At 42.4% G+C, this 24,495-nt stretch overlaps 1 protein-coding gene across 8 annotated transcripts in view; it reads left to right on the forward strand.

Moving 5' to 3' along the window:
* The window catches only part of cblb (Cbl proto-oncogene B, E3 ubiquitin protein ligase), a 170,119-nt gene that overhangs the window by 65,562 nt on the left and 80,062 nt on the right, over window positions 1-24,495 (forward strand). For all 8 annotated transcript variants that reach the window (XM_086307951.1, XM_086307952.1, XM_086307950.1 and 5 more), the window contains exons 10-11: window positions 15,225-15,425; window positions 22,280-22,474. In XM_086307951.1, coding sequence (XP_086164077.1) covers window positions 15,225-15,425; window positions 22,280-22,474 — 396 coding nt within the window. The remainder of the gene's footprint in view (window positions 1-15,224; window positions 15,426-22,279; window positions 22,475-24,495) is intronic.

Here is a 24,495-nt window from a genome sequence, read left to right on the forward strand (position 1 = left end):
ACAAATATTTTACAAGACACTTTAATTTGTGAGACATGTTTCTATTGACATATAACAGTCAATTGAACAGGGGCTAACTAAAATCTGGGCAATAAAAAAGCTGTACAGAAAAGAATAACGAATAGAAGTATTGATAAATCTATAAATCTGTTTGTGACGAAATTTACAGTGTTGACGCTAACCAAAGGTGTCACAAGTACACACGTTCCTTACTACAGTTTAGATACCTGTGTTTAGAAAGCACTGACTCGACTTTTTAGTCAAGTCGAAGTAAGAAGTACAGGGTCTAAAATATAATTTATGTACAAAATTTTGAAGTAATCTTGCGTCCAAAGCACGCGTGCGGGGGACTGATTTACAAATGTACGGATTACAAAGTACAGATACGCGTGCTAAAATGTGAGAAGTAGAAGTATAAAGAAGTATACAGTAGGCACAAAAAAGTACAGCAGTAAAGATACCAGAAAATTCTACTTAAGTACAGTATTGAAGTATTCGTTATTTTGCATCTCTGACGCCAACAATAAATCATACTCTAATGCAAAATGTGGTTTTTGCTTCTTCTCGCCCACAGAAGCTCTCTTACTTAAACCAGGCCCAGGAAAAAGCATATTTGTGTGTTTCTCTGCCATGGAGCACGATGAAAAAACATTAAAATAAGGAGGAATGTGGTTGTAACGCAAAATAAGTGGCAACATGATCATTGTAAGAAAACTAGACGATTCCTAGAATTATAAAATCACTAACGGCAAATTTATTTAAGAAAGACTTAACCAACCTTTGTGATCAACTTGCAAGACTTCCACGGTATCCATGCGTGTTTACGGCTAGTGTGGAGGTCACGTGCTTCCGGCTACTGTGGAGGTCACGTGTTTCCGGTTAGTAGTGATGTGCGGATCGATCCTGAAATATCGATTCCTCCGATACCAATCATTTATGTTCTAGAATCGATTCTCACATTAAAATATCGATATTTTAGTAATTTAGGGTAAATTTGTAGTTTATCATTAAAATGAACGCAGTGGAAAGAAACTATAACATTCGGATTGTCTACTTTCAAAGGAACTACTTCCTCTTCCGCCTTTCATAGTCATGTGCGAAATACGGCTGTATAAATGTCTTGCAGCCCCCTGGCGTGCGCATTCACAACAATGGCTGAGCGTAACTGGAGTCATGTGTGAACGTATTTTACCTCCACAAACAGCTGAGATGTGGTTTGCGATACATGTGGCAAAAAAGTGAGGTCTTGTAGCCATACTTGCCAACCTTGAGACCTCAGAATTAGGGAGACATTCAAAAGGGCTGTTGGGGGGGGTGATAGATACATTTTACAGGGTTTATTTATCGGGTAAAATACGTTAAATGTCACTGTTATTATTGGCCGGCTCAGAAACAGCGGGGGTGTCCAAATTCAGAGGCTGCTTCTACCTGAGGACCCGGCCTTCGCGGTCTAAAGAAAGCCGGGTAGCACGTCACGAGCTCCCTCAGTGGAGTGAAACTGCCGTCTTCTCCTTGCTATCTAAAATATAACCGGGCGCTGACGTAAACTCTTCTGTTTGATCATTTTCTGTTTGATGTTTATTCAGCTGTGTGAAAACCCTGGAGGAACCCTCCCGAGGGATTAATAAAGTTACATTTAATTTAATGTAAACTTTAATCTCAGCCAAACCGATTTACTCACGAACAAATAAACCACTGAAAAAGTCAAACAATAACATTTTTAAGTTATCAAAGTGACTTATATATCATGTTTAACCCGAGTAGTGAAAGACCGCGGGGGTTTGAAAACGATGTGTAGGTCAGCTCAGATATTTGAAGTTTACACAGCTACATTCTCACCTGAAAATATGTTAAAAGGTTTTTTTGCGACCCAGAAAGAGAAATAGGAGTAATATTAAAACTAAGACGCTGCCGCCATTGTTGGAAACTGGAATTGGCTGGCCGCGCTATGAATTCTGCGATATGGTTTTTCAATTTTGTTGTCCGGGTGGAAAATTGGGAGAAATTCGGGACAATGGTGGCTCCGGGAGATTTCCGGGAGGGGCACTGAAATTCGTGATTCTCCCGGAAAAATCAGCAGGGTTGGCATGTATGGTTGTGGCAACATCACTAACCTTGTCAAACACCTCAGAGTAAATCACATCACAGAACATGACGAGCGTATGTTCAGGCGAACTGAAGTGGAGGAGAGGGACAGGTGCTGCTAGGGCGAGACAGACGTCTCCCACGGAGTACTTTAGTGCTGCAGGCAGGCAAGCTGTTCAAATAGCACACAACTTCAGTTTTTTTTTTATTTCTATATGATGAATCCTGCGTTATTAAGTGATAAGAACAAGTAATCTGATGTCCTGTAATCATTATGACGCTATAATTTGAGATACAATAAATAAAATAAGTTTTTGTACAGAGTATCGGTATCGGATCAGTATCGTCGATATCACCCTGGATATTACTTGGTATCGGATCGGAAAGGAAATCAGTGGTATCGCACATCACTACCGGTTAGTGTGGAGGTCACGTGTATCCGGTTACTGTGGAGCTCCACAGTGGCTGCAGCCAGACCCTTCTCCTTCACTCCGCATGCGAGCCTTGTGCTTTGCGCTGGGCAGAGGGGGGAGGGGCGGTAGTTACACTCGCAGTAGCACAGGAACAGAGCGGGAGGGAAAAAGAGAGCCAGGGATTAGAAAGATTGCGGATGATAAAGGATTCAGAAAGTTTATTCGTGCAGGTCCATATGACAGAGAATGTTCCATGTTGTTTTTGTTTTCTTATTTTAATTTATACTTAATTGTGTTGTGGTTTGCAGTGTTTTGTGTTGTTTCATTTTTAATTTTTTTAAAAGGAAAAAGCTGAAAATTTAAATAGCTAAAAGTTGAACTGTGACTAGTTGGTTTTTGTATTATATGATTTATTTATTACATTTTATGTGGAGTGAATAAATAAAAGTATATTTACGGTGGCCCCTAGAGACAAAGCACGTACGAACTCTGAAGCACGTACAAACCCTGAAGCATGTACAAACTCCAAAACGTGTAAAAACTCCAAAACATGTAAAAACTCCAAAACGCGTAAAAACTCCAAAACACGTACAAAACACAACAGAAGTGCTCCAGAATGCTAGGCGCAGTGTTTAGCTTTTGTTACCTAGTGGCTACACAGCCAGCAAGTACCAACGACTTTTTTTTATTATTATTATTTGAATATGTATGAGTGCTTGTGTATAAATACACAAACCATACACATATGCTTTCAATTGTGTAATTTAACTGATCTAGGTAGCTCTGTTTTGGAAGTTCAGTTAACTCTAGGAATGTGTTTTGGAGTTTGTACGTGCTTTGTCTCCAGGGTCCACCACATATATTTATATATAAACATATATAAATAAAACCACTTTTTTTTTACATTAGTGATTCCTTTTGTGCATAATTTTATATTATGGTTAATAATAATGTAATTAAAGCAACAAAACAACCTGAAGAGCCGGTTCAGAGCCGAAGAGCCGGCTCTTTTTAGTGAGCCGAGCCGAAAGAGCCGGTTCTCTAAAAAGAGCCGGAAATCCCATCACTAATATTTACTAGAGAAACTTGAGTACACAAACCCGCTTCCTCCCCCTAGTGGGGTGATGGAGCTACTGCACCCCAGCAGTGGCAGCGCACCTTGTATGCTATTATTGCTTCTAAGAGCTATTGCAAGTGCCTGTATAGCTAAAACAAAAAGTAATGGACTCACTGGATCCCCCTGCTTGGTCCTTCTGTGAAGAGGAAAAGGTTCCGATGAGATACCGTGCCCAGGGGTCGGCAACCCTGGGCACGGTTAGTTAGTAGAGTTGCCAACCGTGCCGTAAAAAACGGAATCGTCCCGTATTCAGAGAAAAAATCACGCATTTCGTATTGAGCTGAAAAGGAACACAGTTTGTCCCGTACTTCAGCTAGGATGAAAACAGACACAAAGCTGGAGTTATTCTGCATCTTTACGCTGTCAGCTGCCTTTTCTTCTCTCATTCAATCATGAAACTGATCAATGATCAGCTGATCGGTATTTGTGACGCAAGTCTCTCCTTTGTTTATCGCCGACTGTAGAATATATATATACTGGAAGTGCTGGGTATACTAGTCTGGCCTAAGTCTTCGGGCAGAAAGACTGCAGCAGTCCAGGAGTTTAGTTCACCGTCTTTAATGAAGCTTCACAGAAGAACTGGTTACAGCAGGGCTTGCCATGATAAATCCAACTGTGATACAGCCAGATATGCAATTATAATTGTGGCAGATGCAGTATAGGTGACTATAAGCATGGTTGTCTGGAAACAGAAACAGGTAATACTATAATTAGCAGGGTCAAAGATAAATAAGAAACAATCAGAACACATCATCTACTCTGACACAGCAATATTTTACAATGTCCACAGGGGGTCGCCGTGAGACCAGAAGTTGGCTAAATAGCACATATCTTCCTAGTTGCTAGTACTAAGGCAAGAATGTGGTAAGCTAACAACAGTTAAACTAAACAATAAACAACAGAAAAATCCTTTAACCGCAGGATGTAATCGTTGGAGGAGATTCTGGCCACTGGTATTAACTTAGTGCAAATTAATTACATAATTAAATAAATCTACTAATGTGATATCAGTGTACCGGGGCATAACTTTAGCTTTAACATGCACAAACAACTATAACTCTTATCATACCAGTTAACCTGTCAAAAGTAATAACTTACAGTTTCATTAACGCACACAGAATCACACAAACTGCGTTAAAACTGCCATGCTCTGCCGCTGCCTTTCGCCTCTCACTCTCCCTCTGCGTGATGCGCACATGATCACTGATGCGCTCCTTTGGGTGCGCTTGATTCTTGCCTCTAGACATCCTGAGGCCGAGTCAGCAGGGAATTTGCACACCGACTTTGCGCCAGAAAGATGAAACCAGCGGATGTCGCGCTAAACAACAGCAGCGCGTTTAAGCTTGATGAGCTGCTGTTAGAATGTATTTAATATTAATTTCTAGTATCAGCTGATGCTTGCTGGAGCCACAGCTGTAAAAGCTGAAGGTCATGATATCGGTTTGGATATCTAGTGAGAGGGAAACATGAAGATGAATCATCAGAGCTGAACAGGTGATGGACAGGTTTACCTTTTAGGTGACATGAATAAGTTGAAGGAAAGTTATGAACTGTTTCTGAGAGACAAATAACACCAGGATCCTTTTCTAAGTAGCTGACAGCTGGTAACTGTGCAGGGGCGGCTCTAGCAAAGTTTTGCCAGGAGGCCAGGTAGGGCATTAACAGGGAAAGGGGGGCACAAAGAAATACTTTTCTTTCTTATTCTCATTTAAAATGTCTAGCTTTTATTAAATAATTATCTGAATCTTACAACCAAAGTTTTTATCTGATGTACAACGTATAGAAATCATACATATACCAACAAGACAGTGTACATCACTGTCATAACAGCGTTTGTTTTCATTCAAAGGCTTTATGGTTTTTCCTATAATACCTGGTGGGGTGGTCTCCAGTCAAAATGCCTGGGCCGATTTTTTGTCCCAGTCCAGCCCTGGGTACGACATGCAGTGAATTAATCTGGGAGGGTGCATTAAAAACAAATGGCCGGGCCAGCGGTGCACATCGCAAATTAGCTCACATAGACACATTAGTTGTGCCGCTTCTTAATGACGGTATCTTAGCTAACACCCCCAACTACCAGATTCAACTTGTAATTGGCTAAAAATCACTTAGCCTACTGGTGTGTGAAAAAGATAATCCCACTCAATCCGATCAAACGCCTTTTCGGCGTCAATCGATATTTCGGCTTCTGGGGATGGAGTATCAGCCTCAATATAGATGATATTAAACAATCGCCTCAGGTTAAAATAGGATTGTCTACCCTGGACAAACCCAATCTGGTCCCCTGAAGAATTTTCTCAAGTCGGAGTGCAATGGCTTTTGAGACCACTTTGCCATCACAGTTTGTTAAGCTGATTGGTATATAGGATGTGCAATCTCGGGGGTCCTTATTCTTCTTTAATAAGAGTGTAATAGATGCCTGCTGAAGCGTAGGCGGAAGAATGTTATTCTCTATTGCTTCCGTGCAAACCAAGAGAAGAAGAAGGGCAAGTTTGTCCATAAATTTCTTATAAAAATCAGTTGGAAACCCGTCCGGACCAGGGGCTTTTCCACTCTGAAGGGACATTATTGCATTTTTAATTTCTTTCAGTGTCAGACTTTGTTCCAATTGTTCTTTCGAGTCAGAGACAATTATAGGAATATTCAGATTAGAAAAAAAAGCGTCAAACTTATTTTGAGCTGGTGCTGAATCTGAGGAATATAATTTAGCATAAAACTCTCTAAAATAGTTGTTAATAGCTTGATGATCCTCAGTTGATGAGCCATCTGATAAGATAAGTTGTGAAATAACACGGGATGCTGCTTTTTGGTGGAGCTGGCTAGCTAATAATTTGGATGGTTTATCTCCCTCTTCGTACAATCTACTACGGGATTTTAAAATGAGCTTCTCTGCTTGGGCGGTAGTTAATAGATCAATTTCAGCTTGTAAGACCACTCTCCTCTTAATCAAATCAGGGGTCGGAGAACCAGATATGAGTCCGTCCAGGGTCTTGATTTCTGAGGATAATTCCTCAAACTTCTTATACTTCTTCTTCCTCATATAAGCAGAATGAGAGACAATCTGTCCCCTGAGATACGCTTTAAGCGTCTCCCAGAGGGTCGAAGCTGAGATGCCATCCGTCCTATTTACCTGTAGAAAAAAATCTATTTGTTCTGTAATGAACTTCAGATTAGAAAAAAAAGCGTCAAACTTATTTTGAGCTGGTGCTGAATCTGAGGAATATAATTTAGCATAAAACTCTCTAAAATAGTTGTTAATAGCTTGATGATCTGAATCAGCGAGTAGGAGTGGGTCCAGTTGCCATGTCCACTTTGTCCTCTGAGTCGGAAGAGTTACCTTAATACTAACCGAGGCATGATCAGAAATGACCATCATATTTACAGTCTGTAATAGCACTCAGTAAGTAGGGGTCAACCAGAAAAAAATCTATCCTAGAAAATGACTTGTGCACATTAGAGTAAAACGAATACTCCCTTTTAGTGGGATATTTAAATCTCCAAGGGTCTACAAGTTTATGTGCCTCTACGAATGACTGAATTGTTTGCACAGATTTAGACAGTAAAGATTGGGAAGAGTGATCCCAAACAGAATCCATTACCAGTTTGTAATCCCCAGACATAATCAAATGATAACTATCCAAATTGGGAATAGAGCTTAGCATCTTTTTATAAAAGTTCTCATCGTCAAAGTTTGGACCATAAATATTGACCAATACTAGGGAAAGTTGAGACAGCTCTCCCACAACCATCACATATCTGCCATTAGGGTCCAAGATAGTATCTGATACGATGAAAGGAATTTTTCTGTGGATGAGTATAGCCACTCCTCAGCCTTTACAATTAAATTGTGAATGAAACATTTGGCCCACCCATTCTTTGCGAATTTTAGACTGATCACAATTCCAGAGGTGGGTTTCCTGTAGGAAGGCAATACCAACCCCAAGATGTTGTAAATGAGAAATGACCCTTTTTCTCTTGATTGCCTGGTTCATACCCTTCACATTCCAACTTATAATTTTTACGTCAGCATTATCTGGGTCAGGGTCCAATCTACTCTTTGTCAGAACTATGTAATTCAAAAATATAGATGTTTGCCCAATTTAAACGATAAAAAAATCACAGTAGGTGCACACAGTGAATACAGAGCAAATGCCACACCAAAACAACACATAACACATAAACAGGCCTTAAAAAGGCTACCACCCCAAAAAAACTTGAAACTTTTGCAAACCTGCATTTGCATGCTGCCCGCAATAAAGGATACATGTTTGAACCATTAATGAACCTCTCCAACAGGGTATTAAACAAACTGTAACGCCCTTTCATAATTTGAAAAAGAGAAAAGAGAAAAGAAAAAAAGGGCAATAACATCAGTAATGAAGAAAAGGAAGGTGCTCATGAGTGGCATTATGTGTGGTGTGTATTTACACCATCAAATATAAAACGTTCATTGCCACTATGACCAATGATAATAGAACACAATGAGAGTAAAGAAATATTCAAAATATGACAGAGTAGCCATGTCTAATGATGCCACCTTCTGTGAAATGATTTTCAATGTTATTAACCCAATCGTTACCTTACCTCAGTCACCAGTCTCTGCAGGGTGCGAGGCGGGGCGTTCGTTATCAACAGTGATATTAATTATTAACGTAGGTCAGCGCCTCTGCAGGGTCGGTAAATCTCATGCATTTCCCGTTGTGTGTGAACTGCAGAGTGGCTGGGTAGAAGAGACCAAACTTGACCTTTGCACTGTGGAGCTTCCTTTTGGACTTGGAGAAGACTTTTGTCTTTTGTTGACTTCTGGGCTGTAGTCAGGAAATATGTGGAATCTTGATCCATTGAATAGGAGCGGGCCCTTCTGTCTGGCGAGGCGTAGGATCAGCTCTGTGGTTTGGAAGTGGTGGAGTCTGACAATGAACGGACGTGGCTCTAGCCACCGATGGCGGCCTCTCGAAGTTGTTCTCCCCAAGCACATCAAAGAGTAGTTTGGTGATGAATTTCGTTGGTCGTGGGCCCTCCGCCTTCTCTGGTATCCCCACAATGCGTATATTCTGCCGTCTGGTGTAGTTTTCCAAGTACACCACAAAATGTCCACAGAAGAAACAGAATCAATATTTAACACATACAAGGTCCAGTGTGTGTGCTGATGCATGCTAGGTAAAGTGAAAAGACTCCATGATACTGATAAAATGTCTGATAAAAAATCTATTTACTGCTCTAAGGCAAAAGACCTGTGATAATATGTCTACCTGCACTCATTTTGGTCACCTGCCTGCACACATACACCCCTGTCATCACAGTCATCTCTCAGTTCTTCCGCTCTTCACCTTGCTAAGAACACCACTACCCAGTTAGTGTATAAGCTGTCCGTGTAACGCTGATTGCAAATTTTCTTTAAAAAGGGCCCTTCAGGTTCCCATTCCTCCGGTGGAATGTGTTCTCACGCCCTGAGGAAAAGAGAGACCCTTAGTGCCATATGCCAAGGAAAACGTCCATAATCCGGCGAGTTAACCTCTGTTTAGACAAAGCTCTGACTTGGGGCCCGTTCTTCCTACGTCGCTTACTACATCCAAGATCAAATGACACATCCAAGACCAAATCATCGCGCTAACGTTGAGCTCGCTAATCCGGTTCTCCGAACACACCTGCTGTTGACGATTAGTACAGCTGGATGAAGTAATGTGAGATCACTGGGTGTGGTAAATGGTAAATGGCCTGCATTTGTATAGCGCTTTACTCAGTCCCTAAGGATCCCAAAGCGCTTTACACTACATTCAGTCATTCACCCATTCACACACACATTCACACACTGGTGACGGCAAGCTACATTGTAGCCACAGCTGCCCTGGGGCGCACTGACAGAGGCGAGGCTGCCGGACACTGGCGCCACCGGGCCCTCTGACCACCACCAGTAGGCAAACACAGGGTTAGTATCTTGCCCAAGGATATTTGGCATGCAGCCAGGAGGCAGCCTGGGATCGAACCACCGACCTTCTGGTTAGTGACTGACCTGCTCTGCCACCTGAGCTACAGCCACCCCAAAAGGGGCTACGCATCGATAGTAGAAACATTGATCGGCAACCCTCTGATTGGTCGGCGAAAATGTCGAAGGAGCGCTCTCGGTATTTTCCGGCAGCAGAGCAAGAACTCTTGATTGAGGGATTTCAGGAGTTTCAGAGTTTAATCAGAACGCAAGGGAACACTGCAAAGGCTGCAAAAGCAAGGAGAGAGGGCTGGCAGGAAGTTGCTGACAAATCAAACTCGTAAGTAAGTTAATAATAACAATAATAATGGAGTGGATTGATATAGTGCTTTTCAAGGCACCCAAAGCGCTTTACAATGCCACTATTCATTCACTCTCACATTCACACACTGGTGGAGGCAGCTACAGTTGTAGCCACAGCTGCCCTGGGACAGACTGACAGAAGCCAGGCTGCCATATCGCGCCATCGGCCCCTCTGGCCAACACCAGTAGGCGGTAGGGTAGATTTATTATATTACACTATATTATCCAATATTATATTACATTATATTATATTATGTTATATTATATCCCCTTTCACATTAGAGCCACAACAGGACCCACTAGAACATGGGAACAAGTAAAAGTGAAATATAAGAATATTCCACAGAATGGTAATATTTATCACTTATATTGCTTTTAGTCTCTTGGAAAGAGACCCTGAAATACTCTTTGTTTGTTCATAACAGCAACCAAGAAAAGGGCAGAGCAAAAAAAGACAGGTGGTGGTCCTGCACCCCCTCGTCAACAAGTTGGTTAAGTAAATAATACCCTCACGGGAATATCGATATCTCTCAATGAGCACACTGTCGCGCTGAGCTAAAGGATCCTGTCTGTCCCGCAATATACGCTGAATTCTGAGGACTCTCCTTATCAATCTTGCACCTTCCGCAATGGGTGGCTCGCGTAGACGGACAGGACATGGCTGCGACAGGTTTCCCAAATCCACCTTCACTTTTATAGCCGTGGTCTCCCATCTTGTTGACGCAACAACATTGTCATCCCCTATGTAGCCGGTGTATCAGAAAAACTCAGGAGAGTTTTCTCCAAGCATGACATCCCGGTGCATTTCAGACCCACCAACACGCTCAGACAAAAACTGGTTCACCCGAAAGACAAAACGCCAAAACACAGACTTAACAATGTGGTGTATGCTGTACAGTGCAGTGAGGAATGCCCAGACCTCTACATTGGAGAGACCAAACAGCCACTTCACAAGCGCATGGCACAACATAGAAGAGCCACCTCCACAGGACAAGACTCAGCAGTCCATCTGCATCTTAAGGATAAAGGACACTCTTTGAGGATGCCAATGTTCACATTTTGGACAGAGAGGACAGATGGTTTGAAAGAGGAGTGAAAGAAGCATCTATGTCCACTGTGAGCGACCATCTTTGAACAGAGGCGGGGTTTACGACACCAACTCTCTGCCATCTATAATCCAGTTTTGAGATCCCTTCCCAGACGCCTTAACGCCCACTCACATCCTGGGCCATCTGACCTCAGGAATTCGCATGATAAGGTGGGGCCAGGTTTCACAATGAACACACCCGAAACTCTGGCTGATTGGGACCCACACCCAGTTTCACACCTTGGCTCAGGCGATTAGAGGATCATCAGGGGGTCCTTTTGTCCCTCTGTGGGGGGTTACTCCCACTAGGTTTATATCTGGGACTCTCCACCATTTGACCTTAGAACTGAAGAAGCTTCTCGGATGAGAGGTGAAACGTCTTCAAGTAACTTAAAGAAGTCCAGACGCTTTTCTTTGCAAGCTCCTTTGACTACGATGACCTGGATGACTGAGAACCTTCACAGACGTCTCCCATCTTGATTACACGAAGTAATTTACAATTACTACTCTGAAATATGAATTACATCTGTAATAATCACATACATGTAATAGAATGATTAATAGTACATTTCCCTTTTTTAGGAAATGACCTGTATGTATCTGTGTGACATCAATAAAAGGATCAAGTGCTGCATTATCTTTAGTTACATTGATGTTATTTATTTATGGTGAAACAGTGGTGGAATATCGCTGTTGCTTTCGTATAAATGAAGCGGACATACCTGCGTGGCCGCGATCTAATCCTGTTTACATAAAGTAAACCTGCTCCCAAGCAGGTTTACGCTTACGGCTCTGTTGCTATGACAGCAAGTCCCGGATGAGCTTCGGGGAACCGAACGATCCAAGATCACGCGAAATCGTCAACAATCTAATCCAGCTAACTTACTTAGCGAGGTACGAAGAACGGGCCCCAGGTTAGCGAAGCAGACAAGCAACTGGACTTAGACAGAGAGAATCCAGCCTCCTTTTTTCCTCAAATGCGAAAAGAGAAAGGCAAGAGCTCACAAGCTCAAATTCTATATAGTGCTATAAGCCACAGGAATAATTTTAGGAAAACTCAGCATTCTGTCATTCACTGTGTGAGGCACGCAGGTTTGAAGAACCCAAAATGTAGACCAAACTCAAGTGGCAGCTTTATTGCTGGACTGCAAAAACTGTTCAGGAACTTAACTAACAGGCAGAACACAGTGGGGAATGAGGGCGATCGCGACAAGGGCAAACGAGGGAACAACTCACAGGAGGGAACACAGCTGAGCGTAATCTGTCTGTCAATCTAAAAGAGGTAGTACAAGAAACACATACAATTGGACACAGACAGATGAAACCCAGGGGAAGGAGGCAAGACAGTGAGGATGAGAGAGCAAGGGATGAGAGAGGGCGAAAGAACAAGGGACGAGAGGGACACAAGAACACATGTCTAGGGAAACAGGCAGACAAACATGAAGACAAGACTGACCTAACAGGGGTGGACACACAAAGGCAAGACCAAGGCTAACAGGACAGAGACGAGACCAGGACATGACAAGGGAACTAATAACTAACCAGACAACCTGAACTAGAAATACAGATAAGTCAACTAGGAAAAAAGTCACACAGAGAAAACAACAACGAATAAACAAGAGTCAAAGAAAAAAAAAAAACACAACGATCCAGGTACCCTAACATATTTGGACGTAATACGACCCTAAGGCTGTCAGAAGAGAACTGTGTGTAAGAAGGATGCACAAAAAAATGCATGAAGCCTACCCACTCACTTTGCAGACCCTAAAGTGAGAAGCAGTACTCAAGTCAAGTCGAGTGGCTTTATTGTCATTTCAACCATGTGCAGTGGTACAGTACACAGTGAAACCAGACAACGTTCCCCCAAGACCATGGTGCTACATATGACATATACAGACAATCAACACAGAACTATATAAATTGCAAGTGTGCAAAAATTGCCAAAAACCAAACAAAAAAACAGTGCAACACCAGACAGAACAGAATAATGCAGACACAAGACAGTGCAGACACAACAGTGCAATAGAAAAGTGCAACAATGACAGTGGGTTGTGCAAAAGACTGAGCATTGTACAAAAGGTAGCTTGATGTATGAAGGTGTGCGTGTGTGTGTTTGTGTATATGAGATTGTGCAGTTAAATGCTTGAGGTAGTGACATGTATTAAGGTCCAGTTACTGAGTGTTCAGGAGTCTGATGGCTTGGAGGAAGAAACTGTTTCACAGTCTGGCAGTGAGGGCCCGAATGCTCTGGTACCTCTTGCCAGAAGGCAGCAGTGTGAAGAGTGTGTGTGAGGGGTTTGTGGGTTCCTCTGCAGCTTTGCGGATGCAGTGGGTGCGATACGTGTTTGTAATGGAGGGAAGAAAGGCTCCAGTGATCTTCTCAGCTGTTCTCACTAGCCAATGTAGGATATTGCAATCCAATACGGTGCAGCTACCATACCAGATAGTGATGCAGCTGCTCAGGATGCTCTCAATAGTCCCTCTGTAAAAGGTGAGAATGGGTGATGGGAGATGGGCTTTTCTCAGCTTCCGCAGGAAGTAAAGATGCTGTTGGGCCTTCTTAACTATGAAGCTGGTGTTGAGGGACCAGGAGAGGTTTTCCACCAGGTGACCACCAAGGAATTTTGTGCTCTTGACGACCTCCACAGAGGATCCATTGATGTTAAGTGCACAGTGATCTCTCTGTGCTCCCATGAAGTTGATATTCAACTCTTTTGTTTTGTCCACGTTCAGAGACAGGTTGTTGACTCTACACCAGTACAGCGTACTTAAGGTACACCTTAAGTCACCTCATCATATCCAATATCAAAAGCAGATATAGTTGCCAAATAAACCTTAGTTGTAGAAAAAGAAAGAACTTTATCCAGGAATGTTAAAACACCCACAATAGATTAGAGTCACAAAGGGAGTGTGTGCCCGCATGTCTCCATCAATAAGACATGCTGGTCCTTCCAAACTAAAAATTGACGAGAGCTCACATGCAAGATGTGGTTATCATCAGCTTCTCTAGGGATGTTGGGGTGGACACAGGGAGCTATTTGTTTAAGTCTTGCAGTTTTTCCCTTTTTTTTTATCTACTCCTTCTCTTTACTATCCCTGTCACCTTCAGCAGTGTATAACCACAGAGATAATAATAAGAATAATAAAAGAAAACAAGTAAATAAATAAAAGAAAAAGATTAACGTTGAATAAAATAAGTGTTGAACATTTCACCAAGTTTCAAAGTAAATATATTTTTGAAGGCAGTATTGACGTGACATTCTCACCAAATGTCAGTAGCAACCCATCCAACCTACAGATGCAAAGAAATCAAACCATAGATGTCCATGAAAAAAGTTATGTGTAATAGAGAAATTATACACGGAAGAAGTATTGAACACATAAAGAAAGGGAGGTGTAAAAGGCATGGAAAGCAGTGACACCAGCTGAAATCTATCAGTAATTTCCAAGCAATCCTGCCACTTAATTCAAATTAAAATGAGCTGGTTCAGTTCCAGCTGGTGGCCTATTAAGGTCTGTCATTACCAAGGTGTCACACAACAAACATCTCATGACTGGTAAAACCAGTGAGTTCTCTCAACACCTTTGTAACCTTATTGTTGCAAAACAAACTGATAGCACTGGTTGCAGAACTGATCACTCATTTACCATAAACTGGCCACAAGTAGGTGCTCCCTGAAAGACAGAGGAGTGAAAAGAATTATTAGAAGAGTTGTCCAAGAGCTAAGGATGATAAAAATCTGCAGGTTTATTTATTCAAAGAAAACAATAAGTAATGTATGCAACCGGCCTGCATTTTTTTTTCTGTGATAATGGTAATAGTGATATAGTAGTGTGGTAATAAGCCCACAGACAATAATCATTTGACTCAGAATTCTCCCAGTGTGCTACTGAAATGTTGACTTATGAATGAAACAATCACTCAAAAATAAAGTTTAAATGTGTGTCATAAAGGTAAAGCTTTTAATTAACGGACATCAGTTCCCACAAGTCCACAGTCACATTCCCAACTATATGGCTACCAAAAGCATAGCTTTGTTCTGTCTTTGTCAGATAGATGCTCGAAATACTGCTATTTTTTTATGTTTTTGACAGGGTCTTTTACAATGAATGCACAATAATTTCATGATGTTACTGAAACAACATGTGGCATTTAGTTATATTTTTTGGTTAAAATGTCACCACCTGTGTTTTTGTATGTTTGTGTATGACTAGCCTGTTATATCTATTCAGGAATCAGATGGCCAAGGATGCCCTTTCTGTCGCTGTGAGATCAAAGGCACAGAGCCCATTATTGTGGATCCCTTTGACCCACGAAATGAGGGCTCCAAGTGCTTCTTCCTGGACCAACACAGCTCCCCCTTGCTGGACCTGGATGATGAGGAAGACCGAGAAGACTGTCTTGTCATGAATGGACTGGCCAACATCAGGAAGGTAATCTACACAGGATCAAAAGTATTAATACAGACTTAAATACACTGCTCAAGAAATTATATACAGTTATATATTATATGTCTAAGGAACTTGGAAAGAAAAATGTCTGGACTTCTTTAAGTTGCTTGAAGATATTTCATCTGAGAAGCGTCTTCAGTTCTTAGATGGTGGAGAGTCTCAGAATTAAGGCCTGTGGGAGTGACGCCCAAGAGCGACATGGACATAGAGCCCCTATTGATCCATATGCTATTTGGTCCATTTGACCGTGTCCCTTGGTGTGCTGTTTGAGGTGCTGCGGGAGTATGGGGTGTCCCTATACAACTGTAGCAAGAGCTTGGTCCACATAGTCGGACTCATTCCCGAATGGGTGTTGGGCTCCGCCAGGGCTGCCCTTTGTCACCGATTCTGTTCATAATTTTTATGGACATAATTTTTAGGCGCAGCCAAGTGGCAGAAGGCTTTCACTTAGGTGGTGTCAGAATCTCATCTCTGCTTTTTGCGGATGATGTGGTTCTGTTGACTTCATCTGGTGCTGGCCTCCAGCTCGCAATGGAATGCTTCGCAGCCGAATCTGAAGCGGCGGGAATGAGGATCAGCACCTCCAAATCTAAAGCCATGGTTCTCAGCCGGAAAAGGGTGGAGTTTTCAAGGTATCTACATTGAGGCTGTGGATAGCTACAGGTATTTTGGTGTTTATTTGAACAATAAACTGGACTGGACTCATAATACAGAAAAGGGTATTAGGTATTAGGATTCTCTCTAATTTACACAGGGTCAAAAGTATAGAATAGGATAGAAGACTAGAATAATCCTTTAATTGTCCTACAAGGGGAAATGTGGTTGTATCAGCAGCAAAAACACACATATACAAACAGAACAGGACACAGAACAGAAACACAGTTTTTACATATTTACATCATGGACAATAGTTACCAAAGCAGAGTACTGTACAGTTATTAAAATTAAAGTATAGATAAGTGGCAAACCCAGGTTGTAGTGTGCAAACAGTGCAGGATACTGAAAGATGTTTAAATGCTTATTGGGCGACTGTGGCTCAGGGGGTTGGGAATCGCATCTGTAACCGGAAGGTCGCTGGTTCGATCCCTGGGCTCTCTGTCCTGGTCGTTGTGTCCTTGGGCAAGACACTTTACCCTACTTGCCTACTGGTGTTGGCCAGAGGGGCTGATGGCGCGATATGGCAGCCTCGCTTCTGCAGCTGTGGCTACAACTGTAGCTTGCCTCCACCAGTGAGTGAATGAATAGTGGTATTGTAAAGCGCTTTGGGTGCCTTGAAAAGCGCTATATAAATCCAATCCATTATTATTATTATTAAATAGTTAAGAATATTTAGAATAATTAGAAAAGTGTAGATTGCGTATTGTACCTGTGCATTAAAAAGTAGACATGTAACTTGTGTATATATAAACTGAGAAAAGTAATGTGCAATGTAAATGTAACACAGTAAGGGGAATTGTTGAAAAGAATATATCAATGGACCAATAGGCTCGACTATAGGAGCACAGGGGTGTGTTCAAATGAGACACAGACGCAAGAATGTAACTCAAAAGAACCGGCCAACTTTAGTGACATAAACCATAAGGTTGACAAGCACAGGTTAAAGACACTTTACAATGGTAGAAAGGAAACTTACAAAAATTAAAAGAAAAGTAAAACACAAACTACTAAAGCAATGACTTGGCCAAGTGTTATTTTTGGTTTTCAATGTTCGGGTTTCAATGCTCGGGTGCACCCTAGTAACCTGACTCCTTAACTCTTATAGAACAGATTACACAAATCCAATGTACATTCAAATGAAAATCTCACACTCTTTTCACATGTGGAGAATGTTCTACACAACAGCTCATTATTTAAAGTCCCAAATAAAAAATGTCCAAGGGGTAAAGTCCAAAAAATTCCCAGGGTGTGAAAGAAAATAGGGATGAGAGAATGTCAGTCAGTGGTCTTATGTATAACCAGCTGTGCGTGAAAGTGTGAGTGATACAGTCCTACCACACCGCAAGGTGCAGCAGATCATCAAGTGGAAAAGAAGCGAATCTCAGTCTCTCTAAGTCCAGGTGGGAAGGCTCGCCATCTATTTCACCGGAGGAATCCACCTCAGGAACAATTCAGCATACAAAAAAAACCTGACCTGTCAACGGACAGGGTCAGAAGAGCAATTCAAATAATTAATTATGCTGTTCTAGCTATAATTCACAACTTAGGATTTTGTTTAAATCACATTCAACATAAATTTGCAATAAAAATACTCAAATTTGCAAAAATAAAACATTTCTCTTACACAAACTATGCATTAAACCAAGTAAAGTCAGTGCATATGCATATATGTCGCATATGCGACAATTATTAATCAAACAATTGAGATTAATTCAGTTTCTCAACAATAAAATGTGAAACAGACGTGAACTAACTGAGACATACAACATGTGCTCACCGATCTCAGCGCATCACGGCCGAAGACAATGGCATAGTGTCTCTCGGTCGGAAAATGCAGGGCTCTAAATAACGTAACAGGACATGTTTTCTCTTTAATAACCGTAATACGACATGAAGGAAAAATAAACATAAGTTGCGCTTCAAGTGTTACCTTACTTCTGGAAGCAGATTGCGATGAACTTCCAGGCAGTTGATAGCAACCAGAGCTAACAAAGGCTAACAGTTTAGCTCCACGCGGTACTTTCTAAAGTCACCAGAAAAATGCAGCATTTGCCTATTTACTCACTGTGGCTACTTTTAACATGAAAGGTAGCTGATAACCAGTGAACTTATGTGCAACACAGTTGGTTGCAACTTATATCTAATACTTTTTTCCAGCTCAAAAGCTTCAGTCTCTCTTTTCTCCTGCCAGCGCGCGACTACCTCCACACATAGCAGCAAACACAGAGCACGTAGGTGGGACATACAGCGGCAGACTGCTCTCCCATTGGTCAAAACATACTGGGACCTGTGCATTTCGATTGGTTGGGCAGGCTGTCCATCTCTCCTCATATCAGTCCTTAAAGTGGTACCCTCATTGTATGTGGGTTACACCCTCCCCTCTTGATGGTATGCCCGTCCCTGGGCATCTGCAGGGTGGCAGTCTTGGTTGTCTCCCAAACATCAATTCATAGGGGGAAAATCCAGTCACGTCACTCTTCGTACAATTATATGTGGGTTACATAAACATTAGGGGTCCAACAATACACAAAATTCACGGTTCGGTTCGGTTCGATACTTTGGTGTCACGGTTCGATATTTTTTCGATACAAAAAAAAATGTTCATGCCTTTTTAATTTGTAACTTATTAAAATCATAAATATATATTTTAACTCAAAAGTACAGTTTTTAAATTTAATGTTGCTGAAACAACAAAGTAATTAAAAAAATAAATCTATCTGATGGAGAAATCCCTCATCTTTGGAAAAGAGAGTTTATTACAGAGAAATGGCTCTTTCCAAAATAAAAGCTATACTATACGCTTCTTCTGGGCTATATTCTCAGCAGCATATTAAACATATCAGGTCCCCATAAGGAGAATCATGTGCTAACGGCTGTCTAAATGACTCGGATAAAGTTTGTAGCATGCTGCTTGTTGTTTTTGTCTGCTTCCACTTGTCTTTGCACTAGGATGATGTCGGCGTAAATGTGCAGTCACATTCATTGTGTTCCCACTAGTGCTGTCAGCGTTAATCTGAAATGACGTTAACGCCACAACACGCAAGTCTCCGTTAACGAGCTACCGCGGATCGCCCCGTGCGTGGGGCTGGACGGCCAACACGTTAACGAGCTAACTGCGCTAACGCACTAGTTCCCTCCAATGTAATTGAGCATTACGTGGCACATCCAACATACTGTTTTACTTTTGTCCATGACGCGCTTACCTTCAGGGTCATACGTCACATGAAAACCAAAATAGTTCCAAACGCCACATCTGAATGAGGGTGGGGGAGGTTCAATTTGCCATGTTGCAAGGAGAGCTTAACTTCTGTCTTGCTAGCTTGCCCTGCGCTCAGTGAATCTGCGTTCGACTACTCCGCCTAGGCTGCACTGTCGAGCGCAGATCCACTGAGCGCTCAACACAGACAGCATCGTCAGAAGGAAAGTTGATAAAATAAATTAAAAATTTTGTATTGTTCGATACATATGCGTACCGAACCAAAAGCATTGTATCGAACGGTTCAATATCGATACGAGTATCGTTGCACCCCTAGTAAACATCTATGTTTGTTGGGAGCAGTTTTGATTGTACAGTCTGACAGCTGCAGGGAGGAAGGACCTGCAGAAACGCTCCTTCATGCATCTAGGATGCAACAGTCTGTCACTGATGGAGCTCTGCAGTTCAGCAACATTTACATGCATGGGGTGGGAGACTTTGTCCATCAGAGAAGTTATTTTGGCAAGAGTCCTTCTGTCTCCCACCACCACTGGATCCAGGGTGCATCCCAGAGCTGTCCTTCCTGATAAGTTTATCCAACCTCTTCCTCTTAGCTGTCGATAAACTGCTGCTCCAACATACAACACGGTAAAAAATGATGGATTCCACCACAGAGTCATAGAATGTCTTTAGAAGCACTCCCTAGACTCCAAATGACCTCAGCCGCTTCAGTAGGTAGAGTCTGCTCTGACCCTCCCTGTAAAGAGCATTAGTGTTGTGGCTCCAGTCCAGTTTATTATTCAGGTGAACACCCCGGTACCTATAAGAGTCCATTATCTCAATGTCCACTCCCTGGATGTTCACCTGTGTCAGTGTGGTGGGTCTGTCTCCCCGGAAGTCCACCACTAACTCCTTGGTTTTCCCAGTGTTGATCAGCAGGTGGTTCTGCTGACACCAGTCCACAAGTCCAGAGTCCACTGTCTGTACTCTGAGGCTACGTCCACACTAATGCGTTTACTTTTGAAAACGCATGGTTTTCTCTCTGTTTTGGCCTCCTGTCTACACTGAGACTGTGTTTTCCCCGAAGGAAAACGCATCATATTGAAAACGCTCTCAAAAACAAATACATTTAAAGACGGTGCTTTCACATCGCAGTGTGGACAGTGAAAACGGAGACTTTTGAAAATGATGACACATGTTAGTTTTATGATGCAGTCATGTGACCAATTAAACAAAGATAGCGGAGGGCATTATACAGCAGTTGTTTTGTTTGCTCTCAATTTTGACAGCCCTATTAAAGATTAATAATGGATTGGATTTATATAGCGCTTTTCAAGGCACCCAAAGCGCTTTACAATGCCACTATTCATTCACTCTCACATTCACACACTGGTGGAGGCAAGCTACGGTTGTAGCCACAGCTGCCCTGGGGCAGACTGACAGAAGCGAGGCTGCCATATCGCGCCATCGGCCCCTCTGGCCAACACCAGTAGGGTAAAGTGTCTTGCCCAAGGACACAACGACCAGGACAGAGAGCCCCGGGATCGAACCGGCGACCTTCCGGTTACAGATACGCTTCCCAACCCCCTGAGCCACGGTCGCCCATGTACAAAATATCAGTTTGTACATGCTTCAGATAGCTTTTCTTCAAATTCTTTAATTCTCACTCGCTTTTGCAACTTTGTAATTTTGTGTTACTCGTAGCAACAACTCCACCTCATTGTTAGTCCATTTAAAAAACCTGGTGCTTTTCCTCGACAGTTTGCCGTGACGTTTCAAAGAGCCGGAAAGTAAATAAAGGGCAGACAGAAATGAGGCAGGCCGAATCTTAGTGTTTCACGCACGTGCAATGCTTGAACGTAAGCGTTTTCGGCCGTTTCAATGTGGACGCACATCTCTGTGAAAACGACTGAAAGTGTGGACGCAGAGCGTTTTCAGACCTTTTCACCTTTTCAAATCTATTCAGGATGTGTGGACGTAGCCTGAGTCATCCTCACCTGTGATGAGGCCGACTATGGCAGAGTCGTCAGACAACTTCTGTAGGTGGCAGCGTGGGGAGTTGATGTAGAAGTCTGCAGTGTAGAGGGTGAAGAGGAATGGTGCCAGCATAGTTCCCTGTGGGGCCCCCGTACTGCAGACCAGCATATCAGAGACACAGCCCTGTGCCCTCACATATCGTGGGCGTCCTGTGAGGTAGTCCAGTATCCACTGGGACACGTGGTGGTCCACTCCTGATAGCTCCAGCTTGTCCCTCAGAAGTCGTGGCTGAATGGTGTTAAAAGCACTGGAGAAATCAAAGAACAGGGTAGCTGGGGACCAGGAGAAGATGAGCAGTGACTGGCTGTCATTGTTGACCAGCCAAGCTAAAAGCATTGTGGTTCATGGTTAAAAAAACTGCTGATGGTTTGACACCATCTGATGACATCTTCTTATGGTTGTTAGTCATAACCATTGACTACAATTGGTAGTAACGCTAAGACGGAGACTTATAAAATTTACAGAAGTTAGGATGGTGGAGCCATTTGAGCCATTTCTAAACAACTGCAGATTCCAAGGCTTACTTCCACAGTCCAAAAAAGAGCATTGGCCAAGCATGTGTGAACATGAGTGTTAATGTTTATCTGTCTCTATGTGTTAACCCTGTGACAGACTGGCAGTCTGTCCAGGTTGTACTCTGCCTTTTGCCCCATGACAGCTGATGATAGATAGTACAGTACTATTGAAAATTGAATACTGAGCTCTAGGTTATATCTAACCTTCTCATTATGTTGGCTATGATACATCACTTCTGGAGCAGTGGCGAGAGCATAATCTCGGGTAATCAAAACGGGAAATAACATTTTACCACATTTTAAAGTGGTGTAGATTTGCTTCCATCTATCCCCTATAAAGAATGTGGATTCTAGCAGTCTCTAATCAGGATAGAACTGGTAATAAACGACTAAGATTTTTTTTTTAAAAGTTTATTTACCTTTTCCCTTAGCAATGTGGCGAGCATCAGAAATCGCCAATGGTGTCGCCCAGTTCTTCACCTGTCAGCCAACACAGAAAAGCCCATGGGGGAAACTCCAGCCAATGTGTCCAGCACCTCAGCCTCCCACCTGTCCCACCACGACGTGACCTTATCAACAAAGGTGCCATTCGCTCCCCATCTGCCAGTCCCATCTGCTCCCCCAAGGTCAGTCACAGTTCAGCACACTGCCACTATGAAACCCCTCATATGTTCACCTGGCACACAAGTGTTTAAGTTTATTTACACAGTTTCGACAATGTTTACTGACCAGCAGAGAATTTACATGACAATCCACAAATTACTCCAAGTGCCCCAAATGCTGCTAATTAAATCCACTTGATTCACTCACTGATCATGATTATCAACTGTTACCATCTCTATAAAAGTAGCAGTCTTGAGTATTAAGGTACGTGTTATCACAATGCTATGGAGACCCAGAGTTTACTGACAGTACTATTTGAAAAAAAAAACCAAACTGAACAAATATGGCTTATTTGGAAGGTTGCTCTCTAAAAAGAACATGTTTGCATAGCTTAGGTTTTTTTTTTTAAAAGTTCATCTGAACAAGCCAGAAGATTTCTGGAGCAGTATCCTTTGGACAGCAAAAACCAAAGTGGAGATGTTTTGCCATAATCTACAGTGCTATGTCTGATCAAAAGCAGACACTGAATATTGGCAAACACACGTCATTCCAGCTGTCAAGCACCGTAGCTTGAGTCAGTCATATGAAAAGGAATATTTTTGTAATCTATGAGGAGTTCAGGGCTGGATGTAATTGTAATTATAATGGTCTGTATAATTATTTAATAGTCTTTGCCACATTGTTGCTGCTGCTATCTCTCCTTGGTTATCGTTTGAAAAAATGACACTTTAATATCTATATTATAATATATATATTTAATATCTGGACAACAAAGATTTAAGAAACACTTCATTTATACAGTGAAATACAGTGGGGCAAAAAAGTATTTAGTCAGCCACCGATTGTGCAAGTTCCCCCACTTAAAATGATGACAGAGGTCAGTAATTTGCACCAGAGGTACACTTCAACTGTGAGAGACAGAATGTGAAAAAAAAATCCATGAATTCACATGGTAGGATTTGTAAAGAATTTATTCGTAAATTAGGGTGGAAAATAAGTATTTGGTCACCTCAAACAAGGAAAATCTCTGGCTCTCACAGACCTGTAACGTCTTCTGTAAGAAGCTTTTCTGTCCCCCACTCGTTACCTGTATGAATGGCACCTGTTTGAACTCATCATCTGTATAAAAGACACCTGTCCACAGCCTCAAACAGTCAGACTCCAAACTCCGCCATGGCCAAGACCAAAGAGCTTTCGAAGGACACCAGGAAAAGTATTGTAGACCTGCACCAGACTGGGAAGAGTGAATCTACAATAGGCAAGCAGCTTGGTGTGAAAAAATCAACTGTGGGAGCAATCATCAGAAAATGGAAGACATACAAGACCACTGATAATCTCCCTCGATCTGGGGCTCCACGCAAGATCTCATCCCGTGGGGTCAAAATGATCATGAGAACGGTGAGCAAAGATCCCAGAACCACACGGGGGGACCTGGTGAATGACCTGCAGAGAGCTGGGACCAAAGTAACAAAGGTCACCATCAGTAACACACTACAACGGCAGTGAATCAAATCCCGCAGTGCCAGACGTGTTCCGCTGCTGAAGCCAGTGCATGTCCAAGCCCGTCTGAAGTTTGCCAGAGAGCACATGGATGATACAGCAGAGGATTGGGAGAATGTCATGTGGTCAGATGAAACCAAAGTAGAACTTTTTGATATAAACTCAACTCGTCGTGTTTGGAGGAAGAAGAATACTGAGTTGCATCCCAAGAACACCATACCTACTGTGAAGCATGGGGGTGGAAACATCATGCTATGGGGCTGTTTTTCTGCCAAGGGGACAGGACGACTGATCCGTGTTAAGGACAGAATGAATGGGGCCATGTATCGTGAGATTTTGAGCCAAAACCTCCTTCCATCAGTGAGAACTTTGAAGATGAAACGAGGCTGGGTCTTCCAACATGACAATGATCCAAAACACACCGCCCGGGCAACAAAGGAGTGGCTCCGTAAGAAGCATTTGAAAGTCCTGGAGTGGCCTAGCCAGTCTCCAGACCTCAACCCCATAGAAAATCTGTGGCGGGAGTTGAAAGTCCGTGTTGCTC

This window comes from Aulonocara sp. 'chitande type north' Nkhata Bay, linkage group LG10 (genome assembly GCF_057382095.1).
Source record: "Aulonocara sp. 'chitande type north' Nkhata Bay isolate Kocher_YH1m ecotype deep benthic linkage group LG10, A_spYH_male_GT1.1, whole genome shotgun sequence".
NCBI lineage: Eukaryota > Metazoa > Chordata > Actinopteri > Cichliformes > Cichlidae > Aulonocara > Aulonocara sp. 'chitande type north' Nkhata Bay.